This window comes from Aspergillus thermomutatus, assembly GCF_002237265.1.
Source record: "Aspergillus thermomutatus strain HMR AF 39 chromosome Unknown NODE_194, whole genome shotgun sequence".
Classification (NCBI taxonomy): Eukaryota; Fungi; Ascomycota; class Eurotiomycetes; order Eurotiales; family Aspergillaceae; genus Aspergillus; species Aspergillus thermomutatus.
Window position 1 is genome coordinate 18,478 of NW_020798243.1, and position 24,886 is coordinate 43,363.

The 24,886-nt window shown below is 51.6% G+C and overlaps 10 protein-coding genes across 10 annotated transcripts; 6 read left to right on the top strand and 4 right to left on the bottom strand.

Moving 5' to 3' along the window:
- Window positions 1–1,346: 1,346 nt before the first annotated feature.
- Window positions 1,347–1,954, top strand: CDV56_102994 (DUF4863 family protein; the record flags this gene model as incomplete). Its single annotated transcript, XM_026756613.1, has 2 exons — window positions 1,347–1,423; window positions 1,486–1,954. 2 exons carry the CDS (start codon window positions 1,347–1,349, stop codon window positions 1,952–1,954), a joined length of 546 nt encoding a protein of 181 aa, XP_026611989.1.
- Window positions 1,955–2,266: 312 nt separating this feature from the next.
- On the bottom strand, window positions 2,267–3,559 carry udpA (UDP-N-acetylglucosamine 1-carboxyvinyltransferase family protein; the record flags this gene model as incomplete). The annotated part of the gene is made up of 1 exon (XM_026756719.1): window positions 2,267–3,559. One exon carries the CDS (start codon window positions 3,557–3,559, stop codon window positions 2,267–2,269), a length of 1,293 nt encoding a protein of 430 aa, XP_026611990.1.
- Window positions 3,560–3,772: 213 nt separating this feature from the next.
- Window positions 3,773–4,843, top strand: CDV56_103272 (putative UDP-N-acetylmuramate dehydrogenase; the record flags this gene model as incomplete). The annotated part of the gene is made up of 1 exon (XM_026756891.1): window positions 3,773–4,843. One exon carries the CDS (start codon window positions 3,773–3,775, stop codon window positions 4,841–4,843), a length of 1,071 nt encoding a protein of 356 aa, XP_026611991.1.
- Window positions 4,844–6,477: 1,634 nt separating this feature from the next.
- CDV56_103563 (serine/threonine protein kinase) lies at window positions 6,478–9,321 on the top strand (the record flags this gene model as incomplete). The annotated part of the gene is made up of 1 exon (XM_026757182.1): window positions 6,478–9,321. The coding sequence occupies one exon, from the start codon at window positions 6,478–6,480 to the stop codon at window positions 9,319–9,321; it is 2,844 nt and encodes a 947-aa protein (XP_026611992.1).
- Window positions 9,322–9,583: 262 nt separating this feature from the next.
- Window positions 9,584–10,556, bottom strand: CDV56_103876 (putative mitochondrial genome maintenance protein Mgm101; the record flags this gene model as incomplete). The annotated part of the gene is made up of 2 exons (XM_026757495.1): window positions 9,584–9,851; window positions 9,922–10,556. The coding sequence occupies 2 exons, from the start codon at window positions 10,554–10,556 to the stop codon at window positions 9,584–9,586; spliced, it is 903 nt and encodes a 300-aa protein (XP_026611993.1).
- Window positions 10,557–10,798: 242 nt separating this feature from the next.
- CDV56_103999 (uncharacterized protein) lies at window positions 10,799–11,264 on the bottom strand (the record flags this gene model as incomplete). The annotated part of the gene is made up of 3 exons (XM_026757618.1): window positions 10,799–11,034; window positions 11,094–11,125; window positions 11,200–11,264. 3 exons carry the CDS (start codon window positions 11,262–11,264, stop codon window positions 10,799–10,801), a joined length of 333 nt encoding a protein of 110 aa, XP_026611994.1.
- A 117-nt stretch (window positions 11,265–11,381) lies between these two features.
- On the top strand, window positions 11,382–14,579 carry CDV56_104054 (biotin--[acetyl-CoA-carboxylase] ligase BPL1; the record flags this gene model as incomplete). The annotated part of the gene is made up of 5 exons (XM_026757673.1): window positions 11,382–12,136; window positions 12,194–12,775; window positions 12,824–13,095; window positions 13,145–13,603; window positions 14,179–14,579. The coding sequence occupies 5 exons, from the start codon at window positions 11,382–11,384 to the stop codon at window positions 14,577–14,579; spliced, it is 2,469 nt and encodes an 822-aa protein (XP_026611995.1).
- A 390-nt stretch (window positions 14,580–14,969) lies between these two features.
- On the bottom strand, window positions 14,970–16,588 carry CDV56_104417 (cytochrome P450; the record flags this gene model as incomplete). Its single annotated transcript, XM_026758036.1, has 2 exons — window positions 14,970–16,127; window positions 16,190–16,588. The coding sequence occupies 2 exons, from the start codon at window positions 16,586–16,588 to the stop codon at window positions 14,970–14,972; spliced, it is 1,557 nt and encodes a 518-aa protein (XP_026611996.1).
- Window positions 16,589–18,394: 1,806 nt separating this feature from the next.
- On the top strand, window positions 18,395–19,420 carry CDV56_104709 (NRDE family protein; the record flags this gene model as incomplete). Its single annotated transcript, XM_026758328.1, has 2 exons — window positions 18,395–18,460; window positions 18,518–19,420. The coding sequence occupies 2 exons, from the start codon at window positions 18,395–18,397 to the stop codon at window positions 19,418–19,420; spliced, it is 969 nt and encodes a 322-aa protein (XP_026611997.1).
- A 1,582-nt stretch (window positions 19,421–21,002) lies between these two features.
- egl3 (putative extracellular endoglucanase/cellulase) lies at window positions 21,003–22,709 on the top strand (the record flags this gene model as incomplete). Its single annotated transcript, XM_026758553.1, has 5 exons — window positions 21,003–21,102; window positions 21,167–21,375; window positions 21,429–21,493; window positions 21,549–21,646; window positions 21,715–22,709. 5 exons carry the CDS (start codon window positions 21,003–21,005, stop codon window positions 22,707–22,709), a joined length of 1,467 nt encoding a protein of 488 aa, XP_026611998.1.
- Window positions 22,710–24,886: the final 2,177 nt, after the last annotated feature.

Consider the following 24,886-nt stretch of genomic DNA (forward strand, 5'->3'; position numbering starts at 1 on the left):
AGTGGGTTCGGCCTCATACTGTCGGTTTAAACTCTTAGTTGTGTCTGTGACGATCCCTGAGGCGAAGTTGAGCTAATTGTTGAAGATGATATATATATAGCATTGAACATTGAATCAAGTGACGAAATCCAGTTCTCTCTCCAGTCAACGAGAGTTATGACAGCGTGATGAATTCCAAGTGTATGACTCTCCGCAGCTCAATACTACAGACCAGGGTCCAACGTCGGCGCGGTTTATACCAGCACCACATTGGACGGGCTCCCGCGCGCCTGGAATACAACAAGATTGTGACTCTGTAGCTTGGCAATGAAACTACTCATGCATGTTCGCAACTTTTGATGAACTCATGTTTGTGATATACAGACTATCCTCGGGCCCTGACCGGAGGGCCAATCGGCTTCGTGACATGTTGGGAGTTAAGCGCTGTCAACTTGTCGAGGCAGAATCCAAGCAGGGTCTGGCCTTGTACTAACGGAGTATTTTTTGGAGATTCGCTATCTCGGAGGAACATGCTCGGCCAGAATAGGGCATGAGACCAATCGGCTCAATTACATTCTAAGCTTAAGCGCTGCCACAGCGGGAACAACGGGACGGAAAGCAGGGTCGGGCCTCGCTATAAACCTACTCTATTATGAACTTGAATGGCTAATCTGAGATATAGTATGCATTTTGGAAAGCATAAATAGTCGCGTGCATCTGCCCCGAATTCAAGTTGTCAGAATCAGAATCAGAACTCAAAGTCGTCAACATGCAAATCTCTAATCTCGCCTCTATTACCCTTCTTTCTACCCTTGCAACCGGCGCGGTGATTCATTCCGATTTCGCGAAGCGTCAAGCTGTCGACTGCCAGAAGATCCAGATTGCTCTCAGCGAGGCCAGTGCATACTATCGAGGTAGACTGAGCGGGTACTACGGGCAAGCATATGTATGTCCATTGAGAAAAGAGTTGAGGGAGTACTCCGTAGTTACTAACTTCATTTCAAAGATCACGTTTGCCAATAATCTTAATGCACTGGAGAATCTAGGCAGTCGGACAATAAGTCAATGCTATGCTATGGCATGATCGCGGCGGTATGTATTTAGCTCCCTAGGTCGTTGACATTTCTGACATGAGTCCCTAGGGGTTCACCAGACTGTTATATATGTATTTTCTCCTTGCTATTTGCCTACATACCCTGCATGTACATATATAAATAGTTATTACTTGTTTGATACCGAGGCTGTTAGGGCTCAGTCAGACCGGCAAATGACCCCGGATTTGCACCCCGCATTATATATCTATTCAACAGTTGCCATTACACTCGCCATTTCACGTCTTCGATCATCACAACTCCAGTCAAATCAAAATGACCAGAACCGTACACCCCAATCAACAAAAGCTCATTGACCGTGCGCGAGAATTCTTCGCCGAGGTCGAGGATCTGTATCCCTCCCCAAATCTACTTAACGTAAATGCCCACCAGGTAGAAACTAAAATGCCACCAGCACGCCCGGCCGCGAGCTCGAACTCCAACTCAACGCTACCCACGGCCCCGGCACACCCTACTACGAGGACTTCAGCACCCTCGTCCGCAACGCCCTGCTCAACAACGAGGGCTGGGTTGCCACGGACGAAGTCTCCGGCCCGCACTACCGACGCAGCCGCGTCGCCGACCCCAGCGCCGAAACTCGGTATTTCAGCATCACGACCGTGTACATGGAGAGCCAGGAGGAGTTCAAGGGGCAGTATCATCTCCATCCCTATGGAGAGATCAATTGCGTTGTGCAGATTGACGAGACGGCCGAGTTGAAGGGTATGTCTGGGTGGCAGGGGGCCGGGTGGACGTCGCCGGGTCCGGGGACGCATCATTATCCAGAGGTTAGAGGGGGGAGGCTTGTGGCTTTGTTTTTCCTGCCGGCAGGGAGGATCTCGTATAAGGCGAGGCCGGGGGATAAGCAGCCTATCTGTATTTGAGAGTTGGGTTCGTGCGCAGAGGAGATCTGAAACTGCATTGAAAGCTTTACAAAGCTAAAGCAACACCTTGATGCCTTCGTGGATGTTGACCCAGAGTGGGTAATCTTGCGTGCCGACCACGACGACCAGAATAGACAGTTGTTGTAACACCCTGTGGATCTAGTTCGGGCTATTGAGCTTACGGCTGTAGCACGTCCTTCAAATCTTCCAGACGTTCAAGCAGTAAAAACGAAAGGACTGCATCATCGAACTGACAGAGAAGGGTGCTTGTTAAGGCTTTCGGTCTCATTATGTGACAGCTACTGCAAAAGATCAAAGACAGGCCTGACTGCTTTCCTCATCAACTCTTCTGAAAACTACTCCTATTCTACTCAACTTGTCCTTCAACCGTTCATACCCCCGATCTATATGCTCCAATCCTTGAATGATTGTGACACCCTCCGCAGATATCGCGGCAATCACCAGAGAAGCTCCTCCCCGGAGGTCTGTCGCTGCCACGGTACTGGCAACGAGTCTTTTAACGCCATGGATTACGGCACTCTGTCCTACAACCTGTACCTTTGCACCCATGGCCAGTAGACTCGCTACATGGTTGAATCGCCGCTCAAAGACCGTTTCGTGTATTCGGCTGATGCCCTGAGATATGGACAATAGCGTCATGAGCTGCGGTTGAAGATCTGTAGAAAGAGCCGGGTACGGTCCCGTTGTGAAATCGATGGCTTTGGGATTGAGAGCTTTGATTACCATGATGATGTCTGGTGTCTCGACGGTGATATGCGCCCCGACTGTGCGAAGGTTCTCAATCAGGACGGTCTGGTGCTCTTCGCGGCACCCGTGGATCCGAAGTGCGTTGCCAGCCATGACTCCAAGAATGAGAAATGTCCCACCTTCAATACGGTCATTCATCACTTGGTAGTTGTACGGACGGAGTGGGATGTCCGTTCCATAAATTTCCAGATGGTCTGTCCCCACGCCGTGGATGACCATTCCCATGCTGATGAGGCAGTGGCACAGATCCACCACTTCGGGTTCTCGCGCGGCGTTGCGGATGTGGGTGACGCCTCTGGCCCGACATGCTGCCAGCATCAGGTTCATGGTCCCAGTGACGGTGGGTGTACCTAGCTGAAGAACTGTGCCCTGCAGTCCGGTACAAGGAACTCGTGCCTCAATCGCCCTCTCTGTGAGTGTGATGCATGCGCCGAGTTTTTCAAGGCCCCTAATATGTTCGTCGATTGGACGTTTGCCGATCGTGCAACCGCCTGGGAGTGAAATCTTTGCATGCCCAAAATGGGCCAAAAGGGGCCCCAGAGAGAGGATTGAGGCCCGGAGTGTCCGTGTCAAACTGGCGGGTAACTCCCGATTTTCCATATGAATCGTATCAATCCGTAGGGAGTTTGACCTCCAGATGACTGTTCCGCCGAGATACCGGAGGATGCTAGCAAAATTCTCGATGTCGGTCAGGACGGGCGCTCTCGCAAGTGTGCTTTCTCCCAAGGCGAGGATTGACGCTGCCATGATTGGCAGTCCCGCATTCTTGGAACCAGAGATGAAAACATCGCCAACAACGTCACGGCCGCCTTCAATGCTCATGAGATTATGCGCCATTCCTGAATTTTTGCAGAGGACCTTTTTGTGTCACTGAATTCACCTTCTAAATCCAACCAGGCGGTGAGGTCCTGCAGACTGCAATGCAGAGCCATCGCATGGCTAGGTCCAATAGCAATGGGCTATCGCCTTCAATTCCGAGCTGAAGTGGTTCAAGCGGTCTGGAGAGATCAACCGTCTACTCATCCCTTTTGATGACCTGTTTGTTTCGACATGTTCTTGCCTACCGAGAATCACCCAGGCCAGTTCTGCACAAGGCCACAGATGGAGGAATATGTTGACCTGCTCCCCTACAACACGTTTCATATTGCATCGACCGCTCGATACTTTGTCCGTGTGCAGCATCCGGATCAGTTAGAGGCATTGGTGCATTCGCCCATTTTTCAGACTCGACCCCATTTTGTTCTCGGCGGTGGCAATAATATTCTATTCGCCAATGATACCTACAAGGGTATCGTGCTAAAAAACGAAATCAGCGGGATAGAAATCATCTCTCAAGACGAGAAGCACACAGCACTTCGGGTGGGTGGTGGGGTCGCTTGGACAGCACTGGTCTCATACTGCCTCGACCATAGGCTCGGGGGACTTGAAAATCTGTCCCTCATCCCAGTCACGGTGGGCGCAGCACCGATACAGAATATCGGTGCGTACGGTGTGGAACTCAGCGATGTGCTCGAAAGTCTGTGCGCAATCGATTTGGCTACCGGGTCCAGACGACAGATGTCCAATGCCGAGTGTCAGTTCGGTTATAGGGACAGTGTGTTTAAACATACTTCAAAAGATGTCTTCATTGCCAGTGTTACAGTCAGGCTCAGCAAACCTGGCAATCATCGATTGAATACGACATATGGCTCGATTCAACAAATTCTGGAAAACCGAGGAGTGCAAGCCCCCACGATCCAATCAGTCGCAGAAGCTGTATGTCAGCTACGCAGGAGCAAGTTGCCTGATCCCAAGTTGCTCGGAAATGCGGGCAGTTTCTTCAAGAACGCAGTCGTCGACCGACTTACATATGATGCCCTGCAGGCTGTTCACCCAACGATCCCTGTCTTTTCGAGGGCAGATGGCTCGAAAGTGATCCCAGCAGCTTGGCTGATTGAGAGATGCGGTTGGAAGGGCAGAAGGATCGGCCGCGTGGGAGTGTATGACCAGCATGCTCTCGTCGTAGCAAACTACGGCAGCGTCAAGGGCTTTGATATTCTGGAGTTTGCCAGTCGAATTCGGGAGGATGTTAATAACCGATTTGGCATATGGCTTGAGTTCGAAGTAACGATCATCATATAAGCTCCGATGAGCAAGCACCATATCAAGAGCGCAAAGGTTGCCACAGTATCGACAAGACCGTCATGAAGCTCAAGTCATTTGGTTACAAACTTTCAAGGCTTCCAGGCTGAGATAGGGGACCCGCAGGATGGGATCCGTGGTTGCGGGGAAAACATGACGAAACCTGGATGATCTTGACCGAATACTTGGATCTGTGTAGGCAGAATATGTGATCCGCATGGATACGTATGTCTGCCGATTGTCCACAGAAGCTATATGTTGAGGAGCAAATAATGACGCAATCTGTAGTTGATGCTATTGCTCTGTATACATCATCAGAATGAATGCGGTCTTCTATATACAGATAGACTGTAGCAGCAAGGAGGATTTGTACACCAAGGCTTCACTGACACGCTGACAGTTTGACAGTTACAGAGTCATCTTCGAATCTTTAATAGTCCATAGTCCATACTCAAATTCGGACCCGAAGAATGTCTGTGTGTCCAGTCTAGACTGAGTAGATTTTCTCCAGGAATCAGCTAAAGACGAGGATGAAACGGTGGCTTGTCGGTCTTGTCCGTTTGAGATCCCGATACCTATTTAGGAAAAATTGGCCCCCTCAATAAAAGTCGGGATCGTGGGTGGCACTATTATTCTAGCGACCAATAGCCACTTGCTGCTGTTTTTTCTTGTAAATCTGATTGTTTGATTATTTCTCCTGATGTTTTAGCCCATCTGACCCGTAGATAGGGCTGCAAGCCTGCAACTGTGGATCTTCCTCCTCCTACGGGTCTGTCTGTACCTGGAGTGTCATTGCTAAGAAACCACATTCATGGTGGTGGGAATGTGACAACGGGCAAGAATGCTGGCCTCCTAGAAACGCGTCGACCGTCTAACCATCAAATCAACAGATGAAAATATGAAAATATGAAGATAGTGCGTACTCCGTATAGTCAGTGATCGGTGGCGTTCTGTTCCTGGAATGGTGAAACATTGCCCCAATAGAATTTACACTATGCTGCCGTTTTTCAGCTGGTGTCCATGGTTGATGCCTTATTTACTCCGTACATTATTATTATTAGATTCATCCATTCTATGGTGACTGCATCAGGCCCTTTTTTTCTTCATCCTTTTCTCCATCAGATTTCTCCCGTCTGCTTCGTGTCTACTTCTCCAATCCGATCTTCATCGCATTAGATCATACTGACTCTCGTTCTCCATCTGGCCTCTAACTCCAATCTGTCTTTCCAATTGCTCCATCTCACACTCTCTTCTTCATCTTGTCTTTCTTGCTTCGCTTGGTTCGACCCACCACTCCACTGTCTCCGCACACAGTCTTCGCCTCTGGTCCTTTTGCTTGCCTACGAGGCTACGTATTATTTGGTCAATCCTTGGACGCAATTCGACCGGCTCGCGCCAAATCAGATCGCTTTTCTTTGGATCGACGAGTCGATCTCAGGTGCTATTAGCTCACTTGGCTTGTCGCAAAACCCCCGTCACTGGTTTCGCTTGCCTCCGCCCCACTCAATTTCCTTCGTCAGGGCTGCAGGTCAGCTTCTGGCCCTTTTCCTCGAGTTAGTGTCAAACAGTCAAAAGTATAAAGTCAGAGGAGTCGTGGTCATTGGACCCGTTTTCTCTGTTTCTCGCTCGTTTCGATGTCGGGTCGACCTGGACTCACGGAGAAGCGTTTGTCGGCCCATCGCTTTCAACCGCTTCCGGATTACTCAAATGATACTATAATGGCCAGTCCACACGATGTTACGATCGATATTCCCCTGACCAATGTCCCCAGTCGCAGTCCGACGGGGGCACGGAGGGGGAGTGCGCAGACGGCCACTTCTCCGGCGGCCTATCACCCTCCCATTGAGGATGTTCACACCAACACCAGCGAGAAGGCTGGGTTGGTCGCCGGTACTGGCCCTGGGCGTCGCAAGAGAACCGTTGACGACGCGACGGGCCGTTCCCTCGAGGACCCTGAGGATGGCACCCTCACGCGGATGGGGAGAATTTACCAGGCCATCCTCAACTTCTCCATCGTTACCAGGTACATCATTTATGTCACGCCGCTCGCGCTCTTGATTGCCATTCCTATCATTGTGGGAGCCACGGCCGCGCAGGATGCGAGAATTGGCGGCGTGACGCTGCCTTGGTTCTTTGCCTGGATTGAGGTTGTCTGGTTGAGTTTGTGGATTTGCAAGATTGTCGCCCATTTTCTTCCGTATCTGTTTCAGTTCCTCTGTGGAATCGTCAGCCCGGGGACTCGCAAGTATGCTCTCATCCTTCGCGCACTGGAACTTCCCATTGCGACGGTCTTCTGGACCATTGTCTCGTTGGTGACTTTCCTTCCAATCATGACATATAACCCCGAGAAGAAGCGGACAGGCGATACTTCCACGAAGGCCTGGGAGAAATCCGTCAAGAATATCCTGTTCGCCTTGTTTGTCTGTAGCTTGATTCTGCTGTCGGAGAAATTCCTGGTCCAGCTCATCTCCATCAGCTACCACCGAAAGCAATTAGACTCGAAGATCAAGGAGTCAAAGCGGAACATTGAACTCATCGGTCAGCTCTACGACGCGTCCCGCAACATGTTCCCCATGTACTGCAAGGAGTTTCGCGAGGACGATATGATTATTTCCGATTCGCTCTTGGGTGCAGCAACCGCGAAAGGACCCATCCATGCGCGCTCCAGCTCCTCGATCCCTCTCAAGCTGATTCGGAATGTCGGTCATAACGTTGGCCGATTTGGAGACAGAGTTACTGCAGCCTTTGGAGGTGTCGCCCACGAAATCACCGGCAAAGAAGTGTTCAATCCCACTTCGGTGCGTGGTATTGTAACTCAGGCACTGGAGCGCCGGAAGGCCGCCGAAGCTCTGGCACGGAGAATCTGGATGTCTTTTGTCGTTGAGGGCAGGGATGCCCTATACCCCGACGACATCATCGAGGTCTTGGGAGCCGGCAAAGAGATCATCGCCGAGGAATGTTTTCATATGCTCGACCGAGACGGCAACGGTGATATCAGTCTGGACGAGATGGTTCTGGTTATCGGGGAAATCGGACGCAACCGAAAGGCCCTGAACAACAGCATGTACGATGTCGACCAGGCCATTCATGTGCTGGACAACTTGCTGCTGACCGTCGCCGGTATCATCGCGGTGCTAGTCTTCATTTCGTTTGTGACAAGCGGTTTCGGCACCGTCATCGCGGCCGGCGCCACATCCCTCCTGTCTCTCAGTTTCGTTTTCTCGACCACCGCCCAGGAAGTACTGGGCTCGTGCATCTTCCTGTTCGTCAAGCACCCCTTTGACATTGGCGACCGGGTCGAGATTAGCGACAAGCCCTACATCGTCGAGCGCATTTCGCTTCTGTATACCGTCTTCAAATCGGTGACCGATCAGCGCGTTACTCAGGTGCCCAACGTTGTCCTCAACACTCTCTGGGTGGACAACTTCACGCGTTCCAACGCTATGCACGAAACACTCAAGATTCCCGTCAGCTTCGACACTACCTTTGCCGACATCCAAGTCCTCCGCGATGAGATGGAGAGATTTGTCCGCGACAAGGAGAATTACCGTGATTTCCAGCCGGATATCGACCTTGATGTGGTTGGTGTCGGCGACATGGACAAGCTTGAGCTGACCGTCAGCATCCGCCACAAATCCAACTGGTCTAACGAGTCGATCCGCGCCATGCGTCGCTCGAAATTCATGTGTGCCTTGGTTACCGCGGTGCGCAAGATTCCCATCCGCGCCCCTGGTGCTGCCGCGGAGGACGCCGCAGACGATAGCGAGAACAAGGACGATAAGCCCGACGCCGAGAACGCAGAGCAGAACAATATCACGCGAACCGCATCCGGCCAGCGGCGCGCAGCAGCGGCCGGAATGGCCATGGATGCCGCCGCCCAGGAACAGGCTCGATCAACCGGTTTCAACGCCAGTCAGTCATCCGGCACGTTACAACGCCGCGGCGGCTCTTCGTCTACCGACTCGGTCTACCCGGAACGCTCTAACAGTCGCACCCCGAACGAAGGAGACACCTACCAGACCCCCGCCGCCTCGCCGGATCAGAACCGCCAACTCAGCGTCAACTACGGCAATCTCGCCCGTGAACCATCCACCGGCCGCCGCAAGGCAGGCACCAGCCCCAACGAGCAGCACCCCACCCAGACTGCCCCCGCGGCAGGCGGAGTCCCCATCATCGCGGAGCCCGTGCCCCCTCTTCCTCGCCAGCAGCCGCCGGCGGTCTCTACTTCACAGGGGATGGGACACTCTGAGTATCCCACGTATTCCAGCCTGTCAAACTACGGAGGTAGTTTCTACGGATCTCAGAGCCAGGAGACGGCTTACGATCCAGAGCAGCCGCTCGAGCTCCCGTCGGCGATAGAGCAATCCGACTCGGATTCGTTCAGAAGGTTCCCGGGTCCGTCGGGGGCGCAGCAGCGCTACCCGGATGACCATGCTAGAAATTGGAATCAGTCTCGTCCACCGTATGGGGGTCAATAGATTTAGGTCGCTGAAACAGGATGGCGTTGGTGGTGTTTTGATTCATTTTTTTGTATTTCTAGGGAATCTATGGGTGATGATCTGATGCATATAGTGGGCGGTGAAAAGTCATTGCTCTATTCTATGTCCCAACAAGCCACTTAACTAGATAATTCGAAATGTGAGCGAGATTTCTATTCAACATGATTAATATACACCTGACGGGTATCAAACACCATCACATCACAAGATCCCAGAACATGTCCGTACAAGACAGAACAGATTACTTAGTCTCCTTCCACGGATACGACACCGGATCATCCTTGCGCACCCAGATTTTCGTCCGCTTCTTGTTAACAACATGCTCCACAAACGCCTCCCGCGTATACTGCGCCTTGAACTTGCGAATCCACCGCGGATCCCACAACTCGCTCGCAATCCCCAGATCCTTGCAGCAGCGCACAAGCGCATTCGACCGACACCCCTCCGTCGCCGTCGGGATCCCATCAGGCGTGAAGTAATCCTGCTCGCCCCGCGCGACAGAGACTAGCCTGCAGCGCAGCCATTAGCCTCGTCACCCTACGCTATCTCCCAAAGGGAAAGGGAAAGGGAAGTACATACCGCCCATTACAAACCAGCGCGTACTCCCTCGTCACGGTGCGTGGCGTAACGATACTCTCGCTCCGGGGCACGAGCCCCCACCCGCCTGGCCCGAACGCCCGGTTCAGAATCCGTCGGTACTTGATCTCGGGGAGGTACAGGATGCCATCGGGCTTGATCTCGACTTCCTCCGGGTCGACCTCCGCCAGCAGGATGTCGGCTACTTCCTTGGGGAACGGCGCGGCGGAGAGCCCGTGGAAGGAGCGCGTCCAGTCGATTTTTTCTTCGGGAGGGGAGTCCGGTGAGAGGGGGGCGTCCGAAAGGCCGGTTTTGGAGATGTTGGAGGTGGTTTGGTGGGTGGGTGTCGGGGCGAGGATGCGGCGGGTGCGGTCGTCGGTTGTGGTTGCAGCGGTGGGCGAGGGGGGGGATGGTTTTGCTGGTGCGGTTGGTGTAGACGGGACGGGAGGTTTGGGAGCTGTCCGGGCTGCTTGGTTGTTGTTGGTGGTGAGGGATCTGTGAGGGGAGGTGGTGGTGATTGATCTGGTGCGGGCGAGGATGTGCTGGGTGGGGGGTCGGGAAGTTAATCTGGATGTAACTTTGGCAAACTTTGTAGACTCTACCAGCTGCAGAGAGCGGCGGATATGCGATGAAGCCATGGTGATGGTGTGGTTGGAGGATGACACGTTGTTAGAACCTCTCATGCGGAGATGAAGCTTGACGACGCGTCTGTATAATGTCACGTGATTTACGTCTGGTCAGTCTGAATTCGCAGAAATCTAGCTTGAAGTGGTGATGTTTCGTATATAATTACAGTAGTGCCATATACTAGTAGTACAGGTTAAATATCAGGGTTGACTTGTTCTCCTGAGTCTAAGCGTCCTTTGTTTGAGTCCGCTGGTCATTGCCCTTGCGCTTCCAGCACTCGCGAAATGCCTCCATCTGCCATAACACGCTCGATCAGCTTCAGTTCCTCAGCTTCCTTGTGGACGATGAGGCGGAACCCAAAGCTCAGAATGGACGTGATGCGGTGCTTGCGATTCGGCTGCAAGCAGTCTCCAGCGTGACTCACCTCGTCTTTGCACTGTCTCCAGTCCTTCTTCGCAAAATAGCACTCGTTCATTCTATCCTGCTCCACTGTTGATACTTGGTTAGCAGCTCGTCTATCAAGCCATTATCTTTGTTGTAAAACTCACCTGCGCAACCGGTGCTGAAGATCCGCTTGTCCCTGACCACCGATGACTCCGCATTAGTCCAGATCCTCAATCTCCGAGAATCAAAAGTCAAAAGAAATAATCCTACCATTCATCAGGTTCGTCGTCGTCCACTTCCGGGACCACCGCGGGCTTATCTTCCTTCTTCGACATCTTGTTCAATTTGCTCTAGACGTGAGCTGTATAAGCCTGTGAGTTGTGTCGAAGAAAGAATTGATCTTGCCTCCGTCCGGAGACCGACTCGCCGCATTCGCGACAGCGACAGCGACAATGACCGCAACCACACCCAACCTCACTGGCAAGAAGCTCAACGTGCTAGTTTACTCGGGTTCGCTCACCCCATCCGCATGGAGATCAAATTGTCTAACCAATTCCCCCCCGTCTCCAGGCAATGGTACCACCGTCGAATCCGTCCGACACTGCCTCTACACCCTCCGCCGCCTGCTCGCCCCGCACTATGCCGTGATCCCTGTGACCGCCGACATGCTCATCAAGGAGCCGTGGACGCTGACTTGCGCCTTGCTGGTGATACCCGGAGGAGCAGATCTGGGGTACTGTCGATCCCTCAATGGCACGGGCAACCGCCGAATCGAGCAGTTTGTCAAGCGCGGGGGCGCATACCTCGGTTTCTGCGCGGGGGGATACTACGGCTGCCAGCGATGCGAGTTCGAGGTCGGTGATAAGACGATGGAGGTCGTCGGGGATCGTGAACTGGCTTTTTTCCCTGGGATATGCCGCGGCGGTGCGTTTCCGGGGTTTGTGTACCACAGCGAGGCGGGGGCGCGCGCGGCCGATCTGAAGGTCTCCAAGGATGTACTGAATGCCGGTGTGGTACCGGATGGGTTTAAGTGCTATTACAACGGGGGTGGTGTCTTTGTCGATGCGTCCTTGTATGCGGACAAGGGCGTGGAGGTTTTGGCCAGCTACACGGAGGAATTGAATGTTGATCCAGGCACAGGTGCGGCTGCCGTCGTCTACTGTAAGGTGGGCGAGGGAGCTGCCATTCTGACAGGACCGCATCCAGAGTACGTTTATTCAGAGGAGTTTTTCAGGGTGCAAGTGTCTGACACCTAATCGAACAGATTCGCAGCGGCAAACCTGGACAAGAAAGCCGGGGGCCAGGAATATGCCAAGGTGGTGGATGCACTGGCAGCGGACGATAAAGCTCGCACAGACTTTTTGAAGGCATGTTTGTCCAAGCTGGGCCTTCAGGTCACTCAGAACACCACGACCGTGCCGTCACTTTCTTCGTTGCACCTGTCATCTCAAAATCCGGCTGATACTTCCCGCATCCGATCGTCGTTGCAAGAGGTGATTAGCACCGAGGGGGACGAAGAATTCATCAAAGATGAAAACGATACGTTCCGTCTGGAGAGGTCTGGGACTTGGAGCATGAGTTCATTGGAAAAGTCTCTTTCCCAGTCCGAAGAGACAAGAGAGCAATTGGGTGCTAGCGACGGTATTGTTGATTACAACGCAATCATCAAACCTTTAGTGATTCACGACGACCTTCCATCCTCAAAAGCGACTCCTTACTTCAATCACCATGCATTCTACGCCAATCTCGAACAGTACCAGTCTCAGATGCGGGAAGGTGCAGGCGATTTCGGTTCGAGCATCCTGTATGGTGAGGTGGTCAGTAGTACAAATACGATTCTGGAAAAGTAAGTCTTAAAGCTGAACTTTTATCTTCAGAGCTGACCGATGCGCAGGAATCCCAAATTACTCCGCAAACTGCCGCATGGGTTCACAGCGACCGCAACCACCCAGGTCGCAGGCCGAGGCCGAGGCTCCAATGTCTGGGTTTCTCCGGCAGGTTCCCTGATTTTTTCGACGGTCGTAAGGCATCCGATTAAAAAGATTCAGTCTGCTCCAGTGGTTTTCATTCAGTATCTGTCGGCAATGGCGGTCGTACGGGGCATCAAGAGCTACGACGTGGGCTTTGAGAACATGCCAGTCAAGCTCAAATGGCCCAATGACGTTTGTAGGTTTCGATGCTCTCACTGGAAAAGGAACAAGCTAATGAGTCACAGATGCCTTGGACCCCGAAAACCCGGACAAGAAGCACTACACCAAGGTCTGCGGAATCCTCATCAACTCGCTCTTCTCCTCGAACGAATACATCGCCGTAGTGGGAATCGGCATCAACGCCACGAACGCCTCCCCGACCACCTCGCTCAATGCACTCGCCTCTCGCTTTGTATCCAATAAGGCCGCCCCGATCACACTCGAGAAACTCCTCGCACGGTGCCTCACCACGTTCGAGGAGCTGTACACCCGCTTCCTGCGGACAGGCTTTGACCGGGAGTTTGAGACGATGTACTACGACGACTGGCTGCACATGCATCAGGTTGTCACATTAGAGGAAGAAGGCGGAGCGCGAGCCCGGATCAAGGGTATCACTCGGGATTATGGGTTGTTGCTGGCGGAGGAGTTGGGATGGGACGATCGGCCTACGGGACGAGTGTGGCAGTTGCAGAGTGACAGCAACAGTTTTGATTTTTTCCGAGGGTTAGTCAAGAGGAAGATATAGACATAGACATAGGTCACAGGTCTCAATACAGTATATACTGTTCAATACATTAGTGTGATAGTATGATGAAGCAAAAACGCGGAGCACGATCAAGCCAAGAGGAGATCAAAGATAAGCCGTGCCAAGGAGGCTTGTTTCGCCCTAGAAGCTGGGCATTATGGAGACACCAGCCTGACAGAGACCCGATGGGCGCTCAGGCAGATACTAGCGGTCTCCCCTAGATTGGAATCACAAGACAGATCAGTCAAAATATGAGGGATTAATGCAACGACAGCACACTCAGCTGGAGAACAAGCCCGAATCTGACAATGGATCCAATGGATAAACGCCAATTCAGCCCCCGGCGCCATGCCAACTGGAGACGGGCCATCAACGAAGCAGAACCGGATCATGTGCCGAGTCACCAGGCAGCACGATTCTCTCTACAGAGCAGACTGACTCAATCAGAATCACACCTAGTTGGAGGGTCGGATCTGGCGCTACATCAGAACTGAAACAAGACCACCTAGTCCGTGAAGCTAGCGACTCCTTCAGGCAATAAAACCTCATTGTCCCGTCCCGTCCCGTCTCAAGGGGAAAGTGTCTCCCTCAGCTCACTTCTTCCCTCGCCAGTACCCCAAGCCATATCGCTTGAAGCACATACATACAACCAGCTCAATATGTTCAACCTCAATCTCTTCAAATCCAAGGAGGAACAGCGCCAGCAATCTACCTGGGACCCCAACACCCTAACCATGACCCAACCGTCTACCCCCGCAGCACCAACTCAGGTCGTGTCCCAGCAGCCGGTACACCCCCATTCAACCACCCCCTGTCCTGTATTTGACGTAACAGGATCAACTGACACTTGTGCTGTTGTCCAGCCCGCACAGGAACAGATGGACATGAGACTGCGTGGTGGCGGTGAGAAGGAGGATGTTTGCTGTGGAGTGTAGGTTTTTTCCTGTACGATCTGATGGGTGCGGGCGGCGCTAATGAGAATGAAGGTGTGCCGGTATTGCCTGTTTCGAGTGTTGTGAGTGTTGCTGTTAGTGGATTACGAGGAGGTGATATACCCTGTCGATAGCGATTGGAAAGTGAGATCAGTATAAATTATAAATGCTGAATATCGGGTTGCGGTCCATTGCTTTGGTACATCTGGTTAACAGTGCTTGTAGTAGCTTGCATGGGCTAACGTTGTTGAATTGAAACGAATCGGTTGGCTACCGCTGAGATGTGACACGCTTATCATGTGCAGAACTGGTATCATTGATCACATATATACTCGAATACACTGCGAACGAAACCACTAACACAGACAAAAATCCTTCACCGAAGCTATAGTCTTATGCCGCCTCACGCAGCCGGACAGTAACATTATCCGCCGGCGCACTGGTCAGATTCAAAGAATGTCGGATCTCCAGATGCGGCTGCATGTCTTCGATCGCGTCGAACCGCTGCAGCAACCGGACCAGGACGTATCCCGCCTCAGTGAGGGCGAACTGCTGCCCGATGCAGATGCGCGGCCCGCCATTGAACGGGACATAATCCCAGCCCACCTTGCGATCGGCCCACCGGCTCGGCTTGAACTCCTCGGCATCAGGACCCCAGATGTCTTTGCGCCGGTGCAGAATGTGCACGTTGTACGCGACAAGCTGGCCCTTACGCACGTAGATGGGCTGTGTGCCGTCGCTGCCTCCGCCGCGGGGCAGGGTGGTATCCCTCGTCGCGATGCGGCGGTTGCCAGGGACCACGGGGAACAGGCGCAGGGACTCATTCATGCAGTATTGCAGGTATTGGCAGGACTTGAGGGCGCCAAATGTGATGCTGCGGGGCTGGTCGTAAGTCCCGAATTCGTCGACGATGGTCTGTCGGAGCTTCTGAAACTCGGCCGGGTGGCGTGCGAGCAGCAGCACTGTCCAGCTGAGCAAGGACGCGGTTGTATCACGCCCCGCGAGGAGGATGTTCAACAGTTGCGAGCGCAGTTCGATCGGGTCCTGAGTGACAGAAACCAGAGCGTTCAGGAAGACGTACTGAGAAGATTTCTCCGGGTCCGCTTGGAGCTTGCCTTCGCGGGCAGCTTTGAGCGCTTTGTGCACGAAGCGGTCCACGTACGCGTGCACTTCCTTCTCCGCATGGCGCGACTCCTTGTTGTTTACGACCCAGTACAGTTTCTCGAAGCGAGCCCGCTGTGCCGAGTACCATTGCGACTTGTCAAAATAGTAGGGGAATTTGTCCTCGGGAGTCTGACCACCGTTCAGGGCCGATAGCTGGCTCTCAACACTCTCGCCAAAGAGAAATTCGGTCGCGGAGTCAATAGTGAGACGGAAGAAGATGGATTGGATATCCACTGCGTCGGTCCACTTCCCGTTGACGACAGGCATCGCCTGCATCGCCTTTTGCACATGACGTTCTTCCAGGTCGAGATCGCTGATTTGATCGCGCGTGAACTGAGGACGGAGAAGAGCTCTGGAGCGAGACCACTCCTCGCCATCAGAACTAAACTACAACGAAGTTGTTAGCATGCCGCACAAACCCTGCATATTTGACACAAAGCAAAACCTACAATGCCAGTTCCCAGAAGGGAGTGCACAGCTTGCCTTCGAGGAGCCCCCAGCTCAAAGTCCTTGAATTGCGTGGCCAGAATGGCTTGGACGTTTTTCGGATCCGTTGTGAAATAAATCTCACGGCCCGTTTGCCTAAAGCGGAAGGTCGTAACATATCGGCCCTCCCGGTCGCTCATGAGCGCGACTCGGCGCTCAATCATCGGTAGAAGCTTTTTCGCTTTGTCTGCTGCCAAAGCCTCCTTGAGGACACTGATACCTAGAGGATCACTAGGATAAAGAGGGGTTGGCCCACATCCCAATCGGCGGGCATTCTGCGCGTGTTGCCATCTCGAAACCAGCACCCACAGCAGACGGAGGGCAACAGCCACAGCCGCGACGGTCAGAAGCGGGAACGCCATCGCAATAGGAAGATGAATCGATGACAGAGTAGAGACTCTGGTTTTATCGCTCAAATCCCATATTTTCCCTGGGATGGATATCCTGCCTTTTATAAAGTATGACAGGAAAAACGTGACTTTAACCGAGGCCCCATAGTCGAAGCAAGGTGGGGAAAGGGGGCACAAGAACAACGAAGTTGACGAACAATGCAACAATCTTCTTCATAGTGATTCTTGTGCTATGCTTGACACTTTGAATGAGGTCTTTGATGAGGTCACTGTGCATGGTATTCAGGTCATTTTTGTTTCATCTGGCTCTTGTCTCCCTGTTCTAGTACCACTGTAGCACCCAGGCTATGCCATCGGTATGTGCCAAGGGAAGAATCATGATCACTCTATCGAATAATCATCCTGAGGGATTGTTCCTTGACTTTTCGATAGGTTTGTCTATTCGGATGTTGTTCTATGGAGCACTATGTGGCCTATGATCTTGAGAATGGGTCACAGTTGTCGAATCTCTGTCTCAATCGATCAAACCATCTGGAAGATGACTGGCCAGTTCCAATCTCTTAAAACGGTCTAGTTTTGTCGATCACCGGCCTTGGCATAAATGCCGGTCCTGGCCATCGGCGTATCCGAAGCACAGTGCCACTACTCCGTAGTCTAGATATCAGGCAATCATTGGGTTATGGATCCAAGGTCCGTCCAGTTATCGATGATTGTGCGGGTTTCAAGGACAGCTTTCGACGATCAACGGCAGAACCTAAGCTGTTTATGAGTTGTGGGCTTGTGGCATTCGAAGGGAAGCAGAATTGTGGCCCAGGAGCTCATGCAAAGAGCACGTTTGCACCATCGGCGTTGGTCAACGGAGATGCTACCTATTCGGCCAGGTCTCCATTTCGGCTTTGGCCGAATCAGACATAAGTCTCAATAAACCAGTCATCAGAGTTTTGGCCACTTGAAAGGAGTGCCGGTTCGCCCTGGTCAACAACTATATCCTGGCCGCAATTGACACGTCAAAAAGTCATATTTTCTGTGCTTGAAAATAGGTTAGCATTTGCGAACGTCGACACATCTTGAATCTTCCCGTACAAATTCAACCAAAATCGAGGTTACCCTGAGCTATGGAACTCTGGAATGCCCACTGCGGAACCAGATGTGGTCAAAGGGTGGGACGTCACGGATCACAATGCCATTATTGAGTTTAAAATCAACGACATCTGGTGTGCTCAGTTTGTTGCTGGTCGCCCGCTCAAATCTTGCAGATTAACAAGGTTCTTTGAGACATCACAACATGATATTTGATGCCAGAGAAACGACTTCGCCTGCGGTTCGACTGATGATCTCGAAGGTCTTGAGACTGCAGGCCAACTAGAGACTAAGCCCAAATTGGCTAGTTGAATGGTCCAAAGCGGTGGTGAACACAGAAGGCGGTAGAGATTTTTCCGGCAGTATTGCTCTGTTGGGTCTGAACTCTGATGACCTCAGGTTGCCAGCCCAACTCTCATGTCTCTTTGTCTCATGCTTTTGAGATAGCGATCAATCATAACATCGAGTGGCTAAATTTTCGGATTTTTTTTGTAACTGCTCTTGGTCAGATATTGCTTAGCAGTGGATTACCCCCTCAAAAGTCTCGGTCCTTCCTGTTTCTTGTGTGTGTGCCCAACAACGACCACTTGGCGCTGCATACCTCGGCGTCATACCATCCATCAGTTGGTGCTGCTTCTCTCTTTGGACCGCACGCAAGCTCTATTTCTTTTTATATATTAGTCTCCTCCCAGATATTTAGTTTTTGCTTCTTCGAACCCTTTGATACATCCAAACAACATGTGTATCGCATTAATTTCTACAGCTCACCCCTCCTATCCTCTGGTCGTTATCGACAACAGGGATGTATGCGATATTGCCTTCAGAGCAGCTTATTAGGCAACATAAACTAACGGCAATCAGGAATTCCTCCGTCGTCCAACATCATGCGCTGACTGGTGGCCGGAACCAAACAGCAACGTGCTTGGAGGCAGAGATCTGGCTCGAGCCACACATGGGACATGGATGGGGGTTACAAAAGAAGGGAAAATAGCCGTTCTGACCAACTATCGTGAGACTACATCGGATGAGCCTAGTGGAGTACACAGTCGAGGCCTGATCGTCAACAACTGGCTTACAGCGGACCCCGAGCGAAGGCAATCCACCAGAGAGTTCGTACAGGGAATGATTACCTCGTCCGCGGTCAGAAATGTCGGCGGATTCAGCCTGGTTTGTGGTTATGTCAATGAGCCGTTAGCCATCGTATCGAACCGGTCAGCCAATATGGACCAGATCTCTTGGGTTGCCACAGAAAAGGGTCAGACATTGGGACTCAGCAACACGAGTTTCGATGATCGCTCCTGGCCAAAGATCCTCGACGGGGAAAAGCTAATGCAAGAGGCCATCAATGCTCATGTCCAAGCGGGTGAAGACGAAGATCAACTCATCAACCGACTACTTCAAGTCCTGAGCAGGGATACTCTCCCCAGGCTATCAGAAGACTCCACTCTGGAGACCTACCTCCTCCTGCTACGTCAGAGTATCTTTGTCCCAGTGATTGGAGCGCAGGCAGAAAAGTCTAGGGCAGCCGACGAGGTTGCTGCAGCTCGCAATACGGACAGGATGCCAGTCGAAAGTCAACCGCCGAACGATTCCCTGGACCAGTCATTCTTGCAAGGCGCATACGGAACTCAGAAACAGACCGTGGTGCTCGTAAGCGCGAATGGAAGAGTGAGATACTTTGAGCGTACGCTCTATGATAACGAAGTAAATGCAATCCCCATTGGCAAAGGTGATAGGTCATTCGAGTTCCACGTCAGTCGATAACGGAATGGCGTGTTCATGCTCAGGGTCCCAAAATATCCTAACTCTTCAATGAATGAATCATATCAGTTGTAACAAATGCTGTCAGCAGGGGCATTCTCACGGGCCTGATTGTTATATATAACTCGTGTTTTGTTGCGGCTCGTCGCCAGAGTTGTAATCAAACAGAGACGCTCACCAAGGGCATACTATGGCCAGCTCTTCATGGTTTCTCATCTCGCAATATCAAATATTCTTGTACCGTCATCAGACAGTCACAAACTAATGAATAATCCCCTATTTCCCAGCTCCAGACTCCGGTGCATGCTCAATTCTTGAGAGCTCATTAAACATGCAATCTAAAAACCCGTTAGTTTCCTGATGGCTGACTCGCGGTGGGTCTCGCTAACATCTTTGGTCTCACTTCGACCTTTGGAGCTTTCCACTTCAATCATTTCTATCCATCCGCAATCAACGTCCAAACCCTCAAAGTATCGATTTCCGGCTTGCCAAAGCTCGAGTCTTGACATCGGAAACTTAGTTATGTTGTTTTAGACAAACCTTCGTACAAGCTTTCGGTTGCAGAATCCGAAACAACCGTTGGTTATCGTTGTCTGAACCATCAACCGTCCAGATCCTACCAATGACCCGGAAATAAATTGAGGACAGTTTCTCCACCAACGAACACATTGCTTGGAGCGCTGCACTGTTTCATCTAAAGCAGAGCTGCTCTCATCCTTTGGTTTGCCCACACCACAACGAAATCAGGCAATCGCATTGGGTATCTAGCTGATGGCGATGATGCTATCTGATTCTGCGACAGTTCCTCGCTGTCTCCTTAATCAAAGTCAATCAATATCGAATGTGTGGATCAGGCAACAGTGTAGCCATTCGCCAGCTAAGCATTCTGGCCATTGCTGAACCTGCTTTTTCGTCCCTATTCACTTCGAAAGTCGGACTACTGGGTTGAATGGAAATACGGAGATGATGACCTGATATTGTGTCTCGGAATGATGATCCGTTCCATCGATCTCCTCCGTGACAGCGCCACTACGATTGCTCAATGGTCGTTCTAGAACTGTGCTCTTCCAGCGCTCCTAGAGCGCCCCTGAAGTTAAATGATGCATCATCGAACTAATGGCTTAGATTTGGTGACTTATGTCAACTTTACTCTTTTCGACCTTTCCGAAGTCTCAAAAGATGAGCTGTCCAGGAAACCTGGCTAGTGGCCAGTGGCCACAGCTAATGGAGAGCTCGAGGCTTGGACGAGTCCTTAATCCCATGCGATATGATTTCGAGGTGACCCACGACCCACGCCGTGGAGACATCTCAGAGGCAGAAACGCTTGCCTTGAGATTAAATCTGTGGAGCTTTTGGAATGAACGGGGATCCCTGGACCGCATACTCTGAAGTGAAGAGGCCTATATAAAGATGATCATGCTGGAGCCATTCTTTAACGGCCTTTCTTTCTTCTCTATACACCTCAAGACTGGTTTCTTGTCACTCCTTTGACTCTGAATTTTCGTCCTTCTTTCTTCTCTCCCGTATTTTTTTGTACTTTTCTGCTCTTCGACAAGCTCGATACACATTCTTTTTTACCACCGCAATGAGAATCAGCAACTTGATCATGGCCGCCAGCGCTGCTGGTCTGGTCAACGCTCTGCCCAGACGCGAGATGGCCAAGAAGCGCTCTTCTGGATTTACCTGTATGTTGAGACGATGCTGTCATGGGATCCCGAGATATTGGACTAACACTATATATCCCTGCAGGGGTTGGTGTCAACGAATCTGGTGCCGAATTCGGTAGCAGCATCCCCGGAACGCTGGGTACCGACTACACCTGGCCCGATACCTCCAAGATTCAGACTCTGCGCGATGCGGGTATGAACATCTTCCGTGTTCCATTTTTGATGGAGCGTCTGGTGCCCAGCTCCATGACCGGTACCCCTGATGCCACCTACCTGAGCGACCTGAAGAAGGTAGGACGGAGACATTTGCCTGAAGTGAGGATGATGCTAATGTTCGGCGATAGACCGTCGAATTCATCACTGACAGTGGTGCTTATGCCATTCTTGATCCTCACAACTACGGAAGATAGTAAGTGATGGCTGGGTCTTTACCAACGGAGTGATAACTAAATTCCACCGTACAGCTCTGGAAGTATCATCTCCTCTACTTCTGACTTCCAGACATTCTGGAAGACCGTCGCTAGCGAATTTGCCTCCAACGACAAGGTCATCTTCGATACCAGTAAGACTCCCGACCACCTGAGACCCTTGGGGATTGGTAGCTTGGAGTCACTATGCTGATGTTTTCAGATAATGAGTACCACGATATGGACCAGACTCTGGTGCTCAACCTGAACCAGGCGGCCATCAATGGTATCCGTGCTGCCGGAGCCACGACGCAATACATCTTCGTTGAGGGCAACCACTACAGCGGCGCCTGGACCTGGACTGACAACAATGACAACCTTAAGGGTTTGACGGATCCTCAGGACAAGATCGTCTTTGAGATGCACCAGTACCTTGACTCGGACGGCTCTGGTACCTCTGAGTCCTGTGTCAGCTCCACTATCGGCCAGGAGCGTGTGGAGTCCGCCACTCAGTGGCTGAAGGACAACAGCCTCAAGGGATTCCTTGGAGAGTTCGCTGGTGGTGTCAACTCCCAGTGCGAGACTGCCGTTGAGGGCCTTCTCTCTTACATGTCTGAGAACAGCGACGTCTGGCTCGGTGCTGAGTGGTGGTCTGCCGGTCCCTGGTGGGGAACTTATATGTACAGTCTCGAGCCCACTAGCGGTCCTGCCTACTCGACCTACCTTCCCATTCTCGAGAAGTACTTTGTGAGCAGCACCGGCTCTTCGTCCTCCTCTTCCACCTCTGCCTCTACCTCAACCACCAGCTCTACTACCTCTGCTGCCACGAAAGCTACCACCACCACTACCTCTGTGACCAAGCCAACCACTACTGCCGCTACTCAGGTTCAGGTCGTCGATACTACTTCTTCTTCCTCCTCTGCTCCTACTTCGTCCTCTGCGCCTGCCACCGAGGCTCCTGCCCCCGCTCCTACAACCACTCAGGCTGCTCAGCCCTCCAGCGTTGTTCCCACCACCCTGGTGACCGCGGCTGCTTCGACTTCTGCTTCTGCCACCGCTTCCGGATGCCCTGCCTCCGATCCCACTGCCAGCAGCTCTGCCTCTGGTGTCGCCAAGCACTGGTACCAGTGCGGTGGAATCAACTGGACCGGAGCCACAACCTGCGAGAGCGGCTACACCTGTGTTAAGCAGAACCCTTACTACCACCAGTGTCTTTAATTTAAGCCGTCGGTCGCACTCGGAGGGGGATGGGCAGCCCAGGATGAGGTGAGTCGTGGGTCGTTGGAAGGATAGACGAGGTTGCACGACCGCATTTCGCTTCGATTGTAAATTTTAGTTCAAAGATTCAACTCTATTGCATTAGAATTTCCTCTGGCCTGCAAGTAGTGTTTTAATAGATCCGCTTGGTCAGATACGCGCATGATAACATCAATCAATGCCAAGCAAAACCAGGTCACTAAGGAGAGCTACCAGGGTCAGACTGTTAGTGCACGACCTGTTGTTCCCTGTGGAGGCTCTGTTGACCAGTTCATTCCGCTGCTAATGGCCGCAGGAGCGAATTGAACTGACGTCTCCGACGAGTTCCACCCTATGTCTCAGAATACATAAATTAGCGTCTAGCTGGCTTCGGTGCGAATCCGACTTGATTTACAAAAAATATCGCGAGTCTCTCAAGACAGTTCAACTGCTCGCCTCTTCTCCGTGTTATATAAAGACACCTTCCATCCACTTTCACTGCCATGCCTCCGCCAGAAATTCGAGAAAACCATAATACAGGAACTCAGTTCATGGATCTTATCCCTTCGAATCGCACTACAGCTCGTCTTGGTTCTTTCTCTATCTTTATCACCAGCCTCTGCTTCTACTATGCATACTCTAAAGGTGTTGAGCTTGACTTTAAGTATATTCTCTTGTCTTACGCCTGCACTGGTTATTACATCACCTTCTGCTATCGATGGCCAGCCGCTGCCTGATCGGTAGTTCTCGCTGTCTCTCGATGAGAACGTCCCCGAGATCCCTATCCCAACCTCGAATGACACCACCTCATTGACCGCTCGTACCCCGGTCCAGGTGTGCGAATGAATCCTGAATGCGGTGGGCAGTTGCCTTACTATTATCAGTGTCTTATACTCTATTTCTTTCGCGATTGCATCCACGGCCAAATCCCAGTCAGATATGCACAACTGTGGCACCGTGCGCGGTAGTTTTAATGATTTTCAGTATGAATACTACGGTTCAGGTCGGAACTGTGATACTACCGTCCTGCAAAAGACGATTGCCGGGGCTATATACCATTATCTAGCAGTTATCGAGGGGAACAAGGTTTGCGGTACACAGTGCCTGAGGCTTGATCATGGGGGTACCTGGAACGGTTATATCAAGTTTGGGAAAGACTCGGTATTTGACGCAAATGCCTACTGCGGTGAAGGGTTGGCTTTTTCCGCGTGTGCATCGGGGGGTGTGAACAGTTTCGGAAAGTAAGAGATGGCAAGAGATAGTGATGGATGGTAAGAGAGGAAATGGAGGGTTCATATAGGAGGAGGAAGGGTTTGATCGATGTATCTATCGTTTTCGGGTTCGTATTAGTTTTCTCTTGATAGAGTTTGTTCCTTCGGACTGCAGGGCATCGGAATCAAAATTAAGATATGATACTGAGCCAATAAGTGATCAAGAACACAGAATTTATATATTCAATATTCAAATTCGCACAGTTCATCAGCTGTAATTTTACGTCCATTCATCATCCAACGTGTGATGGAGTCCAGTTGCCCCTCAATCCGGCTCCCTTGAGAGGAAGGGTGAACGGGCGAGGTAAAGGGCCAGGAGTGCGATTGCGAACCTTCTGGATCCGTACGCTTGAGAAGGCACGGTTTCACCACTCCAACCAGCGCTGACCGAGTCCATTACCGGCATGACTGGACGGTGTGGAAGGTTTCTGGGTGTATCTTGACCTGAACGGCTGTTCCAGTCTGACTATCACGGTTTCCTACCGTAACACTAGCTGTAGTTATCATCAGACATATTCTTACTATCTTCATTGTCTACCCCCAGTTGATTGGATTCAACTCAAGTAAGAAGATGCCTTACTTAGGTGAGAGAAGGTGCGGCCAATATATCAACTATGGACACAATTCCGTATCGATATTGGGGCGTGGCCATCTGGTAGATGAACCACCTCTTTTAGCTCTACACAACTGAACTGTTTCCGGTCAGCTCTGCAAATCCAGTCTGAAGAGGCAAGCTGAGTCACTCACAGGCAAAAGTCAGAGTTACTTTTGGGTGGGGATATAGCGACACCCCCCTGGCGCCTTACCAACACCCCGTAGGTTCCATGAATTAAGACGCCTCAAGCATATCACATGTTAGTCCCAAACTGCCAATTTCACAATAAAATG